Source organism: Rhinoraja longicauda, chromosome 9 (genome assembly GCF_053455715.1).
Source record: "Rhinoraja longicauda isolate Sanriku21f chromosome 9, sRhiLon1.1, whole genome shotgun sequence".
Lineage (NCBI taxonomy): Eukaryota > Metazoa > Chordata > Chondrichthyes > Rajiformes > Arhynchobatidae > Rhinoraja > Rhinoraja longicauda.
Window position 1 is genome coordinate 36,107,093 of NC_135961.1, and position 19,707 is coordinate 36,126,799.

At 45.9% G+C, this 19,707-nt stretch overlaps 2 protein-coding genes across 3 annotated transcripts in view; one reads left to right on the forward strand and one right to left on the reverse strand.

The window, feature by feature from the left end:
- cga (glycoprotein hormones, alpha polypeptide) overlaps positions 1-10,274 on the forward strand; it is a 44,238-nt gene extending 33,964 nt beyond the window's left edge. For both annotated transcript variants that reach the window (XM_078405140.1, XM_078405139.1), the window contains 3 exons: positions 1,017-1,128; positions 3,463-3,647; positions 8,016-10,274. In XM_078405140.1, coding sequence (XP_078261266.1) covers positions 1,017-1,128; positions 3,463-3,647; positions 8,016-8,093 — 375 coding nt within the window. In that variant the 3' untranslated portion in view covers positions 8,094-10,274. The remainder of the gene's footprint in view (positions 1-1,016; positions 1,129-3,462; positions 3,648-8,015) is intronic.
- A 5,550-nt stretch (positions 10,275-15,824) lies between these two features.
- On the reverse strand, positions 15,825-16,823 carry LOC144597054 (5-hydroxytryptamine receptor 1E-like). The gene has a single exon (XM_078405968.1). The coding sequence runs from the start codon at positions 16,821-16,823 to the stop codon at positions 15,825-15,827; it is 999 nt and encodes a 332-aa protein (XP_078262094.1).
- Positions 16,824-19,707: the final 2,884 nt, after the last annotated feature.

Below are 19,707 nucleotides of genomic sequence, written 5' to 3' on the forward strand. Positions count from 1 at the left end.
ATGCAAAACAAAGCTTTTCATTGTAGCTTTGTAGCTTTTCATTGTACACATGATAATAATACACCTAAACCTAAACCTGATACATTGGCAGCATTTATGCAAACCTAATTTTTATATTTAACTACAGTTTAATTTTAGTCAAAAGCCTTCTCACTGCTCAGTCAGAAAGCCACATGTTCAAAGCCCAGCATAGATTTCAACATGAAGGCTGATATATCTTATGGAATATGAGAGTGGGTACTGTCTTGCAAATCAGTAAACAAAACACAGCCGATGAAAATCTAAAAGCTTCAGATGCCGGAAATATGAAATTAAAACTGTTGGAAATACTCACTAGGTCAGTCAGCATCTGTGGAAAGAGAAAGACCCTTACAGATGCTGAGTGCATCCAGCATTTTCTGGGTTTTTTTAATGTAAAATTCAGCCAATCTATGTTTATGCTGCAGAACTACTGAAGGAAGAAAGGAAATCCCTTAGCCAACATCCCACTCTCAATCAAAACCATTCTCGTTCATTGTTTAAACAAAACACCCAGTGGGTGGCACAGAGGTTCTGCTGGTAGGGCCTCACAACTCATGTAGAGGTGATAAAATCTTGAGAATAGATAAGGTGAATGCACAGTCTTTTACCCAGAATCATGAGGCAGAGGAGATAGGTTTAAGTGAAAGGGGAAAGATTTAATAGGAACCTGAGGGGTAACCTTTTCAAACAGAGGAAGGTGGGTTCATAGAACCAGCTGCCAGAGGATGTAGTTGAGACAGGTACAATAACAACATTTAAAAGACACTTGAATAGGTACACAGATAGGAAAGGTTTAGAGCGATATTGACCAAACGCGGGCAGGTGGGACTAGTGTAAATGGGACATCATGGTCAGCATGGAAGAGTTGGGCCGGAGAGCCTGTTTCTGTGCTGGATGACTCTATGACTCTCGCAGTATGGACAGTTTAGGTTCATTTCATCATGAGACAAAATATTAGTGGTAATTATATATAATCGTTGGCCTTTATGTTTCAGTCTGTTTACAAGATGCTTGATTACATGAAGTGTGGTGGTCTGGTTCTGATTGTTCTTCTCGTGGTGGAGCACAGCTTTCATTCCTTTCCTGAGGTGGAGGCTGCAGCGGGAGGTGAGATTCACACATTTACAAGACCTGCCAGTGGTTGTCTTAGCGGCATGGCACAGCGGTAGAGTTGCTGCCTTACTATGCCAGAGACCAGGGTTCGATCTTGCCTACAGTTGCTGTCTGTACGGAGTTTGCCTGTTCTCCCTGTGACCGCATGGGTTTCCTCCCATACTCCAAAGACATACAGGTTTGTAGGTTAAATGGCTTCAGTAAAATTGTAAAATTGGCCCTAGTGTGTAGGATAGTGCTAGTACGGGGCGATCGTGGGTCGGCGTGGACTTGGTGGGCTGAATGGCATGTTTGTGCGCTATATCTCTAAAGTCCAAAGTAAAGATCAGCATCTATAGAAAAGGTCGGCCCGCTGCGGACCTTTCACCGTCCGGCGCAGCCTGGAACGTGGCAAGTCCAACAGCCTGACCGCGGGAGAAGACGGCAGGGGAAGAGAAAAGACATTCTGGCCTTCTATCACAGTGAGGAGGTGACTGGAGGAGACTCACTGTGATGGATGTTTCTTTTTGTTTGGTGTTGGTTATGATTGTGTGTGTCATTGCTTATTTTTATTGCTCTTATTGTTTGACTGTGGGTAATCTTTCATTTTACTGCGCATTTATGTGTATGTGACAAATAAAATTGACTATTGACTATGACATGAAAACAAAGGTTAGAAAGCCAGCAGAGATTAAAACACTGTCGCTGTTACAAACTGGTTCTCAGGAAATAAATCATTGCCTTGGAAACTGCTGGGAAATGTTCCCCAGTTACACAGTAAAGGCCCATCATGTTTGGGATTCATGTGTCACTGTTGAAGTCCCAACAAAGTCATATCAGTCCCGACCATAAGACATAATAGCAGAATTAGGCCATTCAGCCCATCTAGTCTATTCTGCCATTCAATCATTGGTGATCTATTTTTCCCTTTCAACCCCATTGTCCTGCCTTCTCCCTGTAATCTTTGATTCCCTTCCTAATCAAGAACCTATCATTCTCAGCTTTAAAAATACTCACTGACCTGGACTCCACAGCCGTCTGTGGCAATGAATTCCACAGATTCACTACCCTCTGGATAAAAACATTTCTCCTCCTGTACAAGGCCCTCTTATTTAAATTTGGGTATGTAGTAAAGTTGGGAGAGCTACCCATACAAGGCTGATTAAAATTTAGCCTGACAAACTCATGGGACTACAACTGTACTCAGTTGGAAGGGAATGGTTCAGGAAGTCCTCAACATATCACTGACCAAGAGAAAGTTGCAATATGGCAATGGCCCTTTGGCCCACCGAGTCCAGGATCGAGCCCAGGTGTTTGATGCTGTTAGTTACAGCTCTACTAGCTTCGCCACAGTGTTGTCTTCTGAATCTCATAAAATCTTCATAAAACACGGTCAAAATACAGGGTGTTGCTGCTACGACTTGTAGCCCTCCCTCTGCTGAAGACTGAACACCCATCCCCCCCCCCCCACCCCCCATCCCCCACCCCCCCCCCCCCCCCCCCCCCCCCCCGACATGGGCACGGAATGTGCTCAGCGTGAGGTCAATGCTGAAGAACAGCTCAGCAGCACCTCCAGGAGGCAGGGGTAGGTATAACAACGGAGGGAAGAGGTCAGGGAAAATGTCACTGATAGTTGGTGGGGAATGAAGGCAACAAAGGGTGCCATTGGATCCACTGAGTCCACATAAGAATTACAGTCAGGGGTTGAGGGGAGACTTGATAGAAGTACATAAAATGATGAGAGGCATAGATGGGGTCAAGTCAGAATCTTTATCTCAGGGTGGAAAAAAATCAAATATAGTATAGTTTTGTGAGAGCACTTGTGTCTTTCTTTATTATTAATGATTGTTTAACAAGCTTGCATGGGATAGGATGCCAAAAGAATAGCTTGTTATTGTCTTGGACACAACCATAACCAGTTTGGGTTAGTGTAGTTTAGAGATACAGCGCGGAAACAATCACTCTGGCCCACCAACTCTGCGCCGACCAGGGATTCCCATACACCAGCAATATCTTTCACACTAAGGACAATGTACAATCTTTACCAAAGCCAATTAACCTACAAACCTGTACATCCTTGGAGAGTGGGAGGAAAATGGAGCACCAATAGAAAACCTGCACAGGTCACGGGGAGAATATACAAACTCTGTATAGACAGCACGCGAGGTCAGGATCGAACCCGGGTCTCTGGCGTTGTAAGGCAGCAACTTGACTGCTGTGCCTCCCTGGTTGTTCATCTTACAGTAACTTAGGTCAGTCAGTACATCTTGTTTGTAATGAAAGCTTTTGTAGGTTGTGTTAAATCCAAGATCTGGAATGATAATCCAAATTTGTCCTTTTTTCCCAAAGGATGCCCGGACTGTAGGCTGAAGGAGAACACCCGGTTCTCAAGGCCGGGGATGGCCATTTTCCAGTGTAAAGGTTGTTGCTTTTCCCGTGCTTATCCCACACCAATGAGGTCCAAAAAAACAATGCTGGTTCCCAAGAACATCACTTCAGAGGCTACATGCTGCGTGGCAAAATTATTTTCCAGGGTAAGAGTTTTGGAGGAAATAGAAAACCTGATTCAGGAAAAGAATTGGGCAGTGAGATTGAAAATGTAGTCCATTCTTTCACCCAAACAAATGGTGCACCCACTAAAATAATGAAATACATTTCAGAGATAGTATTGCCAGCACCTATTCAAAGTTTAGTATGTAGAAAGGTGTTGGATTTACAAAGGATACTGTTGGCTTTCTGTAGGAAATAGTCCAGCTGGAGAGGACAGGAGAGGTTTCGAGAGATATGGGCAAAACGTGGGCAGGTGGGACTAGTGTAGATGATGCAGCTTGGTCGGCATGGGAAGTTGGGGTGAAGGGTTTAGACTTTAGAGATACAGCGCGAATGGCCCTTTGACCCACTGAGTCCACACCGACCAGAGATCGCCCCGTACACTAATGCTATCCTACATGCTAGTAAAATTTTGTACACTTACTGAAAGTCAATTAACCTACAAACCTATACGCCTTTAAAATGTGGGAGGAAACCGGAGCGCCCGGAGAAAACCCGCACAGTCACAGGGAGAATGTAGAAACTCTGTACAGACAGCGCCCATAGTCAGGCTCAAACCCGGGTCACTGGTGCGGTGAGACAGCAACTTTGCCACTGTGCCGCCCTAAAGTTAAATTGGTTGTGTTGCTCCAAGGGATGTGGGTGGGTATATGGAATGAGCTGCCAGAGGAGGTAGTTGAGGCAGGTACTATGACAACATTTAAAAGACATTTGGATGGGTACATGGACAGGATAGGTTTAGAGGGATATGGGCCGAATGCAGGCAGGTGGGGACTAGTATACATGGGACATCTTGGTTGGCATGGACAAGTTGAGGCCGAAGTACCTCGTAGACATAATAGAACCTGAATGTGGATATCCCTCACGCAATTGGTAACGGAAGTTGCCAACTTCAGCGATGTTTAAATAGGCATGAAGAGAGTTGAAAATGATTTCATCGCATCGTTCATTAGATTTAGTAGAATAATTTACAGAACACCATTAATGGGACCATCATGGTTAGGAATGATTAGCTGCAGAGGGAGTTTCTTAATTCTTGTATGCCAATTCCCGGTATCCCTGCTCTGTTCAACCTGCGGTCTTTTGTGCCTCAAAGAGACTTTGCTATAATTGCCTCAGTGCTGCTTATTAACTTCAGGCTGTTAATAACTCTAATAGACTTGCCAGTGGGAATTCCTTTGTATGTGAGCTGCCCCAGGGAGAAGGTAGACCTCAGAAGAGATGCTAACCAGATAAAGCTGCATCATAGGTGCCTACCTGCAGGTTCTGTCGACACCCCAGGGTATGGTTACTTTGTGAAGCAATTTTTTTTTTAACTCAAGATGCTGGAAATAGAAACATAGAAACATAGAAAATAGGTGCAGGAGTAGGCCATTCGGCCCTTCGAGCCAGCACCGCCATTCAATATGATCATAGCTGATCATCCAAAATCAGTACCCTGTTCCTGCTTTTTCCCCATATCCCTTGATTCCATTAGCCTTAAGAGCTAAATCTAACTCTCACTTGAAAACATCCAGTGAATTGGCCTCCACTGCCTTCTGTGGCAGAGAATTCTACAGATTCACAACTCTCTGGGTGAAAAGGTTTTTCCTCATCTCAATCCTAAATGGCCTACCCCTTAATCTTCCCTTAATCTGCAATAAAGACAGAATAAGCTGAAAACACTCAGCAGGTTGGGCAGCATCTGTGTAAAGAGACACAGAATTATCATTGCAGATTGAAGACCCTTCATCAGAACCATGTAGGAAGGAATTACAGTTGCTGGTTTATACCGTAGACAGAAAATGCTGGAGCAATTCAGTGGGTCAGGCAGCATCTCTGGAGAAACGGAACAGGTGGGCGTTTCGGGTTGGAACCCTTCTAAAGTCTGAAGAAGGGTTCCGACCCGAAACGTCACCTGTTCCTTTTCTCCAGAGATGCTGCCTGAGTCGCTTAGTTACTCCAGCACTTTGTGTCTGTCTTTGGAATAAACCAGCATCAGCAGTTCTTTGATTCTGCAGTGAAAAGCTTTGTTTTGCATGCTATCCAGTCAGATCAGATAATACTATACATAAATACAATCAAGTCAATTCAAGTATAATAGAAAGAGCAAAGGGGAAGGTACAGGATGCAGAATATAGTTCTCAGCATTGTAGCGCATCAGTTCCAGAGACAAATCCAATGTTTGCAATGGGGTAGAGGTGAATCAGACAGTCCCCTAGCTTGGGGAAAGGCCTTTCAAAAGCTTGATAACAGAGGGGAAGAAGCTGTTCCTGAGTCTGGTGGTGCACACTTTCACACTTCTGTACATTCTGCCGAACGGGAGCAGGGAGAAGAAAGAATGACTAGAATGGAACATCTTTGATAATTTTGGCTGTTTTTCCGAGGCAGTGTGAAGTGTAGATGGAGTTAAGGAGTTAAGGATTTTGTCATGAATTGCTTATTGTGTGTTGTGAACCTTTTGAGCAATACCTCGTCTCGGCTCCCCTCATAGCTTGGTGAGTGTGCAGAGTATTATTGAAACTCAACCTTCAAGGAGTGCTCAGGTCTTTCTCAAATCTAGATGGTAGGGAAGGTGCAGATATCTTTAGTGTGCATGTATTCACTTTCTGACAGTAGTGACCAGATGGTCTGGGCGGCACAGTGGAGCAAGGATGGCTCAATGGTGCCGCTGGTAGAGCTGCTGCTACACAGCGGCAGAGACACAGGTTCGATCCTGACAATGGATGCTGTCTGTACACAGTTTGTATGTTCTCCCCATGACCTGCGTGGGTTTTCTCCGGGTGCTCCAGTTTCCTCCCACACTCCAAAAATGTACAGTTTTGTAGACTAATTGACTTGGTAAAATAGTAAATTGTCCCTAGTGTGTGTAGGATGGTATTAGTCAGCAGGGATCGCTGGTTAATGCGGACTCGGTGGGCAGAAGGGCCTGTTTCTGCGCTGTATCTCTAAACTAAACTAAACTAAAAGGATGTGGAGGTTTTAAGGTTTAATTGGCCTCTGTAAATGTCCCCTCGGGAGTGAATGAGAAACTGGGATGTCATAGAACTAGTGTGAGTGGTTGATCAATGGTTGGCATGGACGTGGTGGGCTGAAGTTTAGTTTAGTTTAGATACAGCGCGGAAACAGGCCCTTTGGCCCACCGAGTCCGTACCAACCAGCAATCCCTGCACATTAACACTATCCTACACACACTAGGAACAACATATACAAATCCGAGCCAATTTAACTTCAAACCTGTACGTCTTTAGAGTGAGGGGGAAAACTGAAGATCTCGGAGAAAACCCACGCAGGTCACGGGGAGAACGTATAAACTCCATACAGACAGCACCCGTAGTTGGGTTCGAACCCGGGTCTCTGGAGCTGCAAGCGCTGTAAGTCAGCAACTCTTGACCAGTACAGGTGTCAGAAGTTATGGGAAGAAGGCAGGAGAATGAGGTTAGGAGGGAGAGATAGATCAGCCATGATTGAATGGTGGAGTCGACTTGATGGGCCATATGGCCTATTTCTGCTCCTATCACTTATGAACTCTACCGCTGCGCCACCGTGCATGCCCAAAAATTCCATGAAGGACCTGTTTCCCTGCTATATTTCGAAATGTTCTGCCACTGATAGACACCTGCTAAAAATCTGAAGCGGAGGATGTTCAATGCTAAAACACTTTGTTAAAGCTTCCCTTTAAATGATGGTCACTTGTCAGATGTTGGAAAGCGAGGATTGTCTGAACAAGGAGGCAAAAATACTGGAGTGGAGAGAATGCAGGAATAGCCAAGATTGTTTAATTGCCATATGTACAGAAAACAGAACAATGAAATTCTTACAGAACAGGCCTGTAAACACAGTGCACTTGGATAATATATAATATACAAAAGTTCAATAAATTAGTTGATTTTTTTCAGTTTACAGCAGGATGGCGCTGGGGGGGGGTGGCACAGTGGCGCAGCGATAGAGTTGCTACCTTACAGCACCCGAGACCCGGGTTTGATCCTGTCTACAGGTGCTGTCTGTACGGAGTTTGCACATTCTCCATGTGACCGCATGGGTTTCCTCCAGGTGTTCCGGTTTCCTCTCACATTTCAAAGACGTGCAGGTTTGTAGGTAAATTGGCTTCTGTAGAATGTCCCTAGTGTGTAGGATAGAACCAGTGTATGGGGTGATCGCTGGTCGGTGCGGACTCGGTGGCCGAAGGACTTGTTTCCACACTGTAACACTAAACTAAACTGAACTATGCTAAACAAATAACCATAATACTAGTGCAAAAAAAAACAAACAGCTGCCTGATACGTATGCATGAACCTCTGTAACTAGCCAAGGAAAAATGTATGTGTGCTGGATATCACCATGATGTTCTTTCATTTCTTAATCTTTTTCAGGTGACCTTAATGGGAAATCTGAAGATCGAGAATCACACTGACTGTCACTGTAGCACTTGTTACTATCACAAGTCCTAAAACCGTAAACTGAAAGAGTATATTAATTGCATGTGCTTGAATCTGCAGTCATTTTATGTAATTATGCTTTTAACCTGTGTAACGGACATAGGGTAGGAAATTAGTTAATCTTCTCCAATCTTATGTGGAACTTGAGTATGAACATTGAATTCTCCAATTTTAGGTAACTAATCTAGTAATACTCTCCCGCTCCCACTTTTCTCCCTCTCTCTTCTCTGTACCCCACCTGGAACTGCATTCATTTCGCCCTTTCCCATCCATCATCTTCCACCTACATTCCTTCATCTGGCTTCACATTTCACGCCTCTTCTATCTTTATATCCTTATCTCACACTTTTTGTCTTTTCACTCTGGCCTTTATCCATCCATCAACCCCCCCCCCCCCGCACACCTGTATCCACCTATCACTTGCCAGGATTTGTCCCACCCTCACCTTGCTTCCAGCTTTCTCCACTACTACTAGTTTGAAGAAGAGTCCCGACCCAAAATGTCACCTATCCATAGAAACATAAAAACATAGAAACATAGAAAATAAGTACAGGAGGAGGCCATTCGGCCCTTTGAGCCAGCACCGCCATTCATTGTGATCATGGCTGATCGTCCCCAATCAATAACCCGTGCCTGCCTTCTCCCCATATCCCTTGATTCCACTAGCCCCTAGAGCTTTATCTAACTCTCTCTTAAATCCATCCAGTGATTTGGCTTCCACTGTCGCAGAGAATTCCACAAATTCACAACTCTCTGGGTGAAAAAGTTCACCTCAGTTCACCTCAGTTTTAAATGGCCTCCCCTTTATTCTAAGACTGTGGCCCCTGGTTCTGGACTCCCCCAACATTGGGAACAATTTTCCTGCATCTAGCTTGTCCAGTCCTTTTATAATTTTATACGTTTCTATAAGATCCCCACTCATCCTTCTAAACTCCAGTGAATACAAGCCTAGTCTTTTCAATCTTTCCTCATATGTCAATCCCGCCATCCCAGGGATCAATCTCGTGAACCTACGCTGCACTGCCTCAATTACAAGGATGTCCTTCCTCAAATTAGGAGACCAAAACTGTACACAATACTCCAGATGTGGTCTTACCAGGGCCCTATACAACTGCAGAAGAACCTCTTTACTCTTATACTGAAATCCTCTTGTTATGAAGGCCAACATTCCATTAGCTTTTTTGTTCTCCAGAGATGCTGCCTGACCCGCTGAGTTACTCCAGCACTTTGTGTAAACCAGCATCTGTGGTTCCTTGTCTAGCTCTATTACTCAACATCTTAGTTCTTTCCTTTCAATTAAACATCTCAAGAGAAGGGCAGAGGCAGGGGTAGTGGGACTGAGGTGTGTTATTGCCATTCACCTGGAGTTTGGCAACTCGCATCCATTTCCCAGACAACATTTATTTACTTGTGCACAAGGAACCCAGCACAGTTCCAGTTGCCATACTGTTCCCCAATTCTGCTCGCAACGCACAGCTCTTATACAGGTTTTGACCAATTGAAATCTTGCGCACTCTCTAATTTCTTACTAGCATGTGTAGAATAATAATCACCAATCATAACATGTTCTTAAAATCACAAATATTTAATAAAAAATACATGCTATTCAATTCTCTATTTGCTTTTAACCTTCATGAAGACTTTCTCAAGGACCTTGTGCTGTACTGTTATTGTGAGCTGTATTAGACCCCATATCCAAGGACGGATGTGCTGGCGTTGGAGAGGGTCCAGAGGAGGTTTACGAGAATTATCCCGGGGATGATTGGGTTAACGTACAACAAGCGCTTGACGGCTCTGGGCCTGAACTGGCTCGAGGATAGAAAGATGAGGGGGGCTTCGTTGAATTTTACAGAATAGTGGAAGTCTTGGTTAGAGTGGATATGGAGAGGATGTTTCCAGTAGTCTAGGACCAGAGGGCACAGCCTCAGAATAAAAGGACATACCATTAGAAAGGAGATAAGGAGGAATTTCTTTAGCCAGAGGGTGGTGAATCTGCGGGATTCATTGCCACAGTCCGCTGTGGAGGCCGTCATTGGGTATTTTTAAAGCAGAGATTGACAGGTTCTTGATCAGGTAGGGTGTCAAAGATTGTGGGGAAAGGCAGGAGAATGGGGCTGAGACAGAAAGATAGATCAGTCGTGATTGAATGACGAAGTAGACTCGATGGGCCAATTCTGCTCCTGTGTGTTATGAACATAGCTAACGATGTCAAAGGATGACTCTCAAGAACCTTGTGCTGTACAGATATAACTAGCTGCACATCAAATGATGCCTCTCAAGGAGATGTACAGCCATAGTCTGAAGAAGGGTCTTGACCCAAAAGGTCACCCATTCCTTCTCTCCAGGGATGCTGCCTGCCCCGCTCTCCAGCATTTTGTGTCTAAGTTTGATTTAAACCAGTATCTGCAGTTCTTTCCTCCACATTACAGCCGTAGCTATTTGCACGCTATCTTAACCTTCGTCATACTGCAGCTTCCACTGGTGTAATTCATACGTGGTCCTTATCCCTCTACTCCAAACAGGCTGAGAAAGAGGCCCTTTGTAACTGCCTTTGTTGCAACTTCAGACTGAAATTCATACCTCAGATGTTTGTGATCAAAGCCAAATGTTCAAAAATTGCCAATGATGTATAAAGAACCAGCCTCCAAAAAGAAATCATCCATTCACCTCTCCCTGTTTGACAGCTCCGGGTGGTAGATCAAGAGAAAAGTTGCCGTGGCAACAGATTTACTTGTCGAAAGAGGAGATGGTAGAGGAGAGAAAGGAGGCAGATGTTCTTGGGGATGCGTCAGATCAGTAGGAAGAGGAGGGAAGGAGAGAATGACAAGGAGTGGCGGAGGAGGAGGTGTCAGATGCTGAAGAGAGTTGGGAGAATGGGAATATGATGGAGAACCTTGTTGCTAAAGGTGGGTGATATTGAGGAGAAAGCTACTGAAGTGAAGATGATGTGTGTTGAAGATTAAGTGATATGTAGAAAACAAGAAAACAAATAATCACTGAGCCTAAGTTAGAAGCAATGTTTTCAAAAGCTGCATCCCTTGCCTCACCTCGTGTCAAAGACTGGCCAATGTTAGTTTAGTTTATTGTCACCGAGGTACGGTGAAAAGCTTTTTTGTTACATGCTATCCAGTCGGTGGAAAGACTATCCATGATTACAATCAAGCCGTCCACAGTATACAGATACAGGATAAAGGGAACAACGTTTAATGCACGTCCAGTAAAGTCCGATTAAAGATATAGAGGCATAGATAGGGTAGATGGTCAGAACCTTTGTCTCAAAATTGAAAATTCAAATACTAGAGGGCATTGCTTTAAGGTGAGAGGGGCAAAGTTTAAAGGAGATGTACGGGGAAATTATTTTTACACAAAGGGTGGCGAGTGCCAGGAACTAACTACTGGGGGTGGTGGTTGAAGCAGATTCAACAGTGGCATGTAAGAGATTTGTGGATAGGCACATGGAGATGCAGGGAATAGAGGGATATGAATTATGTGCAGGCAGTTAAGAGATGATCTTGGCATCATGTTCGACATGGACGTCACTGAAGTCTGACACACCCATCCAAAGGAAGTAAAGGAATACAACCGACGGCAATAGGCAGGGCGCTGCATTAAGCATACTCATAATCTGGGTCTGGGAGTCAGGGCGTTGCAGATATTGGTTCTTTTATTATCACGTGTATCAAAATGCAGTGACATTCATTTTTTGCAGTAAGATTATTGACATACATAAGTACAATCCCTGATTAAGTACCGAATGCATAGAAAGAGCCCACTTTATGCAAGTCATGAGGTTATGGTGCCATTTCACAGCATCAGCTGCAGCTGGCTATAAAGGCCTGCTGCAGCCATCATATTCGTCTGGATCAGCCAGCGTACCGTTGTCCCTCCTCACCCGGCCAACTTCAGCCTTTATGGCCCAGGGGCGCCTCCCGCAGCCGACCTTTTGGGCACGGAAGGTACGACCCCCAGTTCTCCTACCGGCCCTTTGTTACAGCATCCGCCGTCATCGCCAACTCTCTCCACCCTCCGGTTCTTGGTCTTTGGGGGCGAGCAGGAGATGAGTCTCAGACCAACTCCAGGCGGACTCCCTCAGTTGCAGGCGGGCGAGTCAGGCCTGCTGCATGTCAGGGTTTGGCAGCTGCCCACAGCTCTCCGCGAGCTTTCAGATTATTGTACTACATTCCATAGCATTGTAATGAATGGCATTAAAATCAAGGCACCATCAAACGAACAACACTTGGAGAAAATTTTGGCCTAGATCTTGGGACATCAATAATGACAAACAAGTATATATTTCCCAGTTACTGACAGCAACATTGTCATATTACATGCGTGTCTATTTTACCATGGAAATGTCAAAGCTAGTGTTGGTAACTCACGCCTCAGGCTGTGCTGGTTGCAACCTTCTCCATTGAAGTCATTCGAACGGATACGAATTTCTGGTGTTTGTGAAGTAATTTGCAGTTTCAGATACAAGACATCCCCGAGCAATGTTTTAACAGGCGACCATAAGACAATTTTGTTCAAACAGCGGAAAACATACAAAAGTCTCTCGATGTGGAAATCACACCTGCACAGCATTGAACTGAATGACATCAAAACTACTCAAGGCTGACATGAAGGAACAATGGCCAGAAGTGGGGCGGCACAGTGGCGCAGCGGTAGAGTTGCTGCCTCACAGTGCCAGAGTACCCGGGTTCGACCCTATCTACGGGTGCTGTCTGTTCAGAGTGCACGTTTTCCCCGTGACCTCATGGGTTTTCTCCAGGTGCTCCGGTTTTCTCCCACACTCCAAAAATTGAGTTTGTAGGTTAATTGGCTTCAGTAAAATTTGTAAATTGTCCCTCTTGCCCATGCTGACCAACATGTCCCATCTACACTACATTTGGCCCATATCCCTCTAAACCTGTCCTATCCATGTACCTGTCTAAATATGTTTTAAACATTGCGATAGTACCTGCCTCAACTACCTCTTCTGGCAGCTCATTCTATACACCCACCACCCTTTGTGTGGAAAAAGTTACCCCTCAGGTTCCTATTAAATCTTTCTCCCCCTCACCTTAAACCTATGTCCTCTGCTTCTCAATTCCCCTACTCTAGGCAAAAGACTGGGCGTTTACCCAATCTATTCCTCTCTTTATATGTGCATGGATTATTATATCCTTTCATAAATAAGCAAAATAATTTTACTACATTTCACATTTTATTGATAATAGTTTTGCTTTGAGTTTTTTATTTTATGTATGTTCTGTATAATGCTTAAAAAGTTAATTAAAAGTGATTTCCTTGTTATTGGTCTGTGTTGCTTGATTGGTATCATAGCTGCTCATCACCAAGAGTCCTGAAAGCAGCAAGTAATGAGAAAGCATTGAGCCTGAAGAATGGCTCTGACCCGAAACATCACCTATTCCTTTTCTCCAGAGATGCAGCCTGACCCGCTGAGTTACACCAGCATTTTGTGTTTATCTTCATGAAAAATAATTTCTATCCACCGCAGTTTAGTCCATCCTACCTCTATCATAATCATAATCATACCTTATTAGCAAAGTATGTTTTGCAACATACGAGGAATTTGATATGCCATACAGTCATACCAATCAAAAGCAACAAGACACACAAAATACATTTGAACATAAACATTCACCATTGCGACTCCTCCACATTCCTCACTGTGATGGAAGGCAAAAAAAATTAAATCTCTTGCAGCATGAAACAGGCCATTCAGCCCACCGTCTATGCTGTCCATCAATCATCCATTTACTATTGTAGAACTTTGAACAGCACAGCACAAGAACAGGCCCTTTGGCCCACAATGTCTGCCGAACATGATGCCAAGACCATCATCCATCTCACTGCACATAACCCATATCCCTCCATGACCTGCATACACAGTCTTTTAAATGCCACTCCTGTATCTGTCTCAGCCACCACCCCCAGCAACATGTTCCATACACTCACCACCCTCTGTGTAAAAACTGCCCCACACATCTATAAAACTGAGGTGAGAAGGAACTTTTTTACCCAGTTGTGAATTTGTGGAATTCTCTGCCACAGAGGGCAATGGAGGCCAAATCACTGGATGGATTTAAGAGAGAGGGAGGGATAGGGGTGGAGGGAGAGGGGGAGGAGGGAGGATAAGGGGGGTGAGGGGATGATGGGGGGAGGGTGAGGGGATGATGGGGGGAGGGTGAGAGGTGGGGATGGGAGGTAGGAGAGGAGGGGAGGAGAGGGTGCTGCACCAACGCAGGAAAGGTTTGGTTCCAACGGGTCCACTTGGTCTAATCTCCTTTAAACTGCCCCTCTCACCCTAAAGCTACGCCCACTAATATTTGATTATTTTTTCCATCCTTTTGCTTAAGACTTTGGAGATATAGCGCGGAAACAGGCCCTTCGGCCCACCGAGTTCATGATGACCAGCGATCACTCCATACACCATCACTATCCTACAAACTAGGGACAATTTACAATTTACAGAAACCTATGAACCTGTACGTCTTTGGAGTGTGGGAGGAAACCGGAGCACCCGAAGAAAACCCACACAATCACACCGAGAACGTGTAAACTCTGCACAGACAGCATCCTTAGTCAGGATCAAACAGGCAGCAACTCTGCAGCTGCATCATATGCAGACGAAACTGGGGGGAAAATCCTGACTCTCTACCCTATTTATGCCTCATAATTTGATATACTTCTCAGGTCTCCCTGCAACATTCCTGACCTATATTCATATGATAGGTAAATTATTTTCACATTTATACAAATAAGGTAGCAATTGAGAACTTGCACTTGGTAGCATCTTTCATTTAAACTTTAAAACCAAAGACAGCATTTTTGTCTAGATATTTTAAAGGTGTTTTAGTTTAAAATAGAGTTAGGCACAAAGAAACAACAGTGTCTGGTACAAAGAACATAGAGATCCAGCTCTCTGTCTATCTTCAGATACATTTGCCAACTCATTTACAGCAGACATTTAATTACTGATGCTTAATAAAACAATCGCTTGCAGAAAGCCACTTCCAGTTCGTGACTGGCCACTGTTCGCGACCTCTTGCCTTACCGGTCTCTAGAGGGGACCCAGAATTTGTTTTAGTTTCACACGTTTTAACTTCAGCTGGCCGTGACATGGAATCCATGTGAATGCCTTCTGGAAGTCCACAAAACCACGTCCATTGATCCTGTCCGCTATTTATTTCTTCAAGAATTAATTTGTCTTCCTAGGACTTGCACGTATTTCGCAGAACCACTGGGGTATTACAGCACGTAACGTCTAGAAGAGGATGAGAGAAGCAGGAGCAAAGTATGGAAGGGTCTGTAAGCAAGGATGTGTATGTGGAGAGCTATGGTCACGGTGTGCATGTGTGTTGTGGTCAGTGCGTGTGCGTGCACGCTATGGTGAGTGTGTGTGACGTGGTGTATGGTCATGTTGTGCCGTACTATGGTCACGGTGTGTGTTGGTGTGTGGTGCTATGGTTACGATGTATGGCATGGTCTTTTATGGTGCTTTGGTCGGTGTATGGCATGGTGTATTATGGTGCTATGGTCATGGTGTATGGCGTGGTGATTATGGTGCTATGGTTGTGTGTATGGCGTGGTGTATTATGGTGCTATGGTTGTGGTGTATGGCGTGGTGATTATGGTGCTATGGTTGTGGTGTATGGCTTGGTGATTATGGTGCTACGGTCACGGTGTGTGGCGTGGTGATTATGGTGCTATGGTCATGTTGTGCCGCGCTCACTCCGAGCGCTACCCGTACCTCCCACAGCTGGCCATCCTGCGGAAGGCGGTGGCAAAGTCCTGGTTGAAGCTGGTGTAGAGCAGGGGGTTGACCAGGGAGTTGAGGTAGCCCAGCCAGGTGAGCAGGTCGCTCAAGGTGGGCGAGGCGGCCCAAACCTGCAACCCGGCCAGCAGCTCCTTGACGAAGAAGGGCAGCCAGCACAGAACGAAGGCCCCCAGGATGAGACCCAGGACCCTGGCCGCCCGGCGCTCCCTTCCCATGGACACGGGCTGCTCGCCAACCCCCTTCTCCCGGCCCATCTGGCAACCCGGCCGTGGCGCCTCTGACGGGCAAGAGGTGTGCGCCAACTTGCAGCTGGAAGCTCGCCGGCGGTGAAGAGTCCTGGCTGCACGATAGATACGGTAGTAGAGGATGAGGATCAAGGCCAGCGGAGCGTAGAAAGCTCCAAACGTGGAGTAGATGGTGTAGATGGCATGGTCATGTCTGATGGTACACTGTGGCCCCATTGTCCCATTGACCATCTGGCTTCTCCAGAATAGGGGCGGCACGGATATGGATAAGGAAAGGACCCAGGCAGCAAGTATCATGCCTGCCGCCCTTGTGCCCGTCCTCCTCCGGGAGTACTGTACGGCGTCGGTGATGGCCCAGTACCTGTCCAGGGCGATGGCGGACAGGTGGAGGATGGAACAGGTGCAGAAGGTCATGTCCAAGCTGAGCCAGGCTTGGCAGACGGCCTGTCCCAGGAGCCAGGTCTCGGCACTGATGTACAGGATGCTGAGGGGCATCACCGTCAGGGCAACCAGGAGGTCCATCAATGCCAGCGAGCAGATCAGATAGTTAGCCGGCTGATGGAGTTTCTTGGTCAGCGAGATGGCTTTGATGACCACCCCGTTCAGCGCCGCAGTCAGTATCACGACCAGGGACAGGGTCAGAGCGACCGCCGTCTTCTCAGCGAAAGACTTTGTCCGTGCCGGGCCAGAGCCTTGAGGGCAGTCAGTGATGTTCATGGTCTTACGCTGATGGAGGCGGTGGCCAGAACAACTCTTCTCAGTGAGGAAAGAAAACACATAAAGTGTTGGAGCAACTCAGCGGGTCAGTGTGAAGAAAGGACCCGACCTGAAACGTCACCTTTCCATGTTCTCCAGAGATGTAGAAACAAGGAACTGCAGATGTTGGTTTACTGAAAAAAAGACACAAAGTGCCAGAGTAACTGAGCGGGTCAGTCTGAAGGAAGGCCCCGTCTAGAAACATCACCTGTCCATTTCTGCAGTGATGTAAAAACTAGAAACTACAGATGCTGGTTTGCAAAAAGAGAGACAAAATGCTAGAATAACTCAGCGGGCTAGTCTGAAGAGGAGTCCCGACACAAAAACGTCACCTATCCATGTTCACCAGAGATTTTGCTTGACCCGCTGAGTTACTCCAGCACTCTGTGTCTTTCATTTTGTAAACCAGTATCTGCAATTCTTTAGATAGAAACAAATGTTGGAGTTACTCAGCGGATCAGGCAACATCTCTGGAGAAAAGCTATATGTGAAATCTTGGGTCAGAACCTTTCTTCAGATTCAGCAATCCTTGCAATTCCTTGTTTCTACATCCGGAACATGGACAGGTGACATTTCGTGTCAGGACCTTTCTTTGAACTGATTGTAGTAGGGGAGAGAAAGTTGGAAGAGAGGTGGGGCGGGAACAAAGCCTAGACATACCTTGAGAAGATTTCGCATTGGAGCAGTAAAATGTAGACACACGGAGCTGGAGTAACTCAGCAGGTCAGGCAGCATCTCTACAAAAAAACAAAAACAATACTAAGTCCCGCTGTGAAATCTCGTCAAGGTTGGTTGGGATTTTAATTGTATGTAGTTTGTACGCTCTCCCTGTTACCATGTGGGGTTTCTCCAGGAGTTCTGGTTTCCTCCCACACTCCAAAGACATACAGGGTTGTAGGCACTCACTAGGGTCTCTTCTACATCCCGCAGCTCCACTCTTGCTCCCCCTCCCCCCACTCGCAACAAGGACAGAATCCCCCTCGTTCTCACCTTCCACCCCACCAGCCAGCGGATCCAACAAATCATCCGCCAACATTTCCGTCACCTACAACGGGACCCCACCACTGGCCATATCTTCCCATCCCCTCCCCTCTCTGAGTTCTGCAGAGACCGTTCCCTCCGTAACTCCCTGGTCCACTCGTCCCTTCCTACCCAAACCACCCCATCCCCGGGCACTTTCCCCTGCAACCGCACGAGATGCAACACCTGTCCCTTTACCTCCCCCCTCAACTCCATCCAAAGACCCAAACAGTCTTTCCAGGTGAGACAAAGGTTCACCTGCACCTCCTCCAACCTCATCTATTGCATCCGCTGCTTTAGATGTCAACTTATTTACATCGGCGAAACCAAGCGCAGGCTCGGCGATCGCTTCGCTCAACACCTGCGCTCGGTCCGCCTTAACCAACCTGATCTCCCGGTGGCCGAGCACTTCAACTCCCCCTCCCATTCCCAGTCTGACCTTTCTGTCATGGGCTTCCTCCAGTGCCATAGTGAGGCCCACCGGAAATTGGAGGAACAGCACCTCATATTTCGCCTGCTTGGGCAGCTTGCAGCCCAGCGGTATGAACATCGACTTCTCCAACTTTAGATAGTTCATCTGTCCCTCTCTTCCCCTCCTCCTTCCTAGATCTCCCTCTATCTTCCTGTCTCCACCTTTATCCTTCCTTTGTCCCGCCCCCCTGACATCAGTCTGAAGAAGGGTCTTGACCCGAAACGTCACCCATTCCTTCTCTCCCGAGATGCTGCCTGACCTGCTGAGTTAATCCAGCATTTGGGAATAAATACATTCGATTTGTACCAGCATCTGCAGTTATTTTCTTATACTACAGGTTTGTAGGTAATTGGCTTCAGTAATATTGTAAATTGTCCCCAGTGTGCAGACTAGTGTACTGGGTGATCGCTGGTCGGCACAGACTTAGTGGACAAAGAGCCTGTTCCTGCAATGTATCTCTAAAACTAAAAACTAAAACTAAACAAAAAAATATGTACAAAGTCCAAGTGCAAAATATCGTCAAGGTTGCCTTTGTATTTTTTATTGTGTAAGCAAATACTATGGGTTCCATTGCCTGAGTGTGGCACTCCCTTGACCTGCCTCTGCTTCTGCTGTGTTTCTTGCTTTAATAAGCGATAGTGTTGTTATTCTACCATCAAACAAATAGGAGTTAGTCATAGAACCATAGAATCATACAGCATGAAATGCCCTTCAGCCCAGCTCCATGTTTACCAAAAGTTGGTTTAGTTTAATGTATTATTGTCACGTGTACTGAGGTACAGTGAAAAGCTTTTTGATGCATGCTATCCAGTCAGTGGAAAGAATGTATATGATTACAATCAAGCCACCCACAGTGTACCTACACAAAATAAAGGGAATAATGATTAATGTTAGATAAAGTCCAGTGAAGTCCGTTTAAAGATAGTCCGAGAGTCTCCAATGAGGTAGATGGTAGGTCAGGACAACTCTCAAGTTGGTGAAAGGATGGTTCAGTTGCCTGATAACAGCTGGGAACTGTCCCTGAATCTGGAGGTGTGTGTTTTCAAACTTCTGTACCTCTTGCTTGATGAAAGAGGGGAGAAGAGGGAGTACCGGGGTGAAACTAATCTTTGATTATGCTGGTGGCCCTGCCAAAGCAACATGAGGTGTTGATGGTGTCGGTGGAAGGGAGGTTGGTTTGTGTGATGGTCTAGGCTCTGTCCCACAGCTCGTGATGGTCTGGGCCGCGTCCACAGCTCGTGATGGTCTAGGCTCCGTCCCACAACTCATGATGGTCTGGGCTGTGTCCACAACACGTGATGGTCTAGGCTCCGTCCCACAACTCGTGATGGTCCGGGCCGCATCCACAGCTTG

Excerpts from the sequence above, each read along its gene's own strand:
- LOC144597054 (XM_078405968.1), bottom strand. The coding sequence starts at position 16,823 with ATGAACATCACTGACTGCCCTCAAGGCTCTGGCCCGGCACGGACAAAG.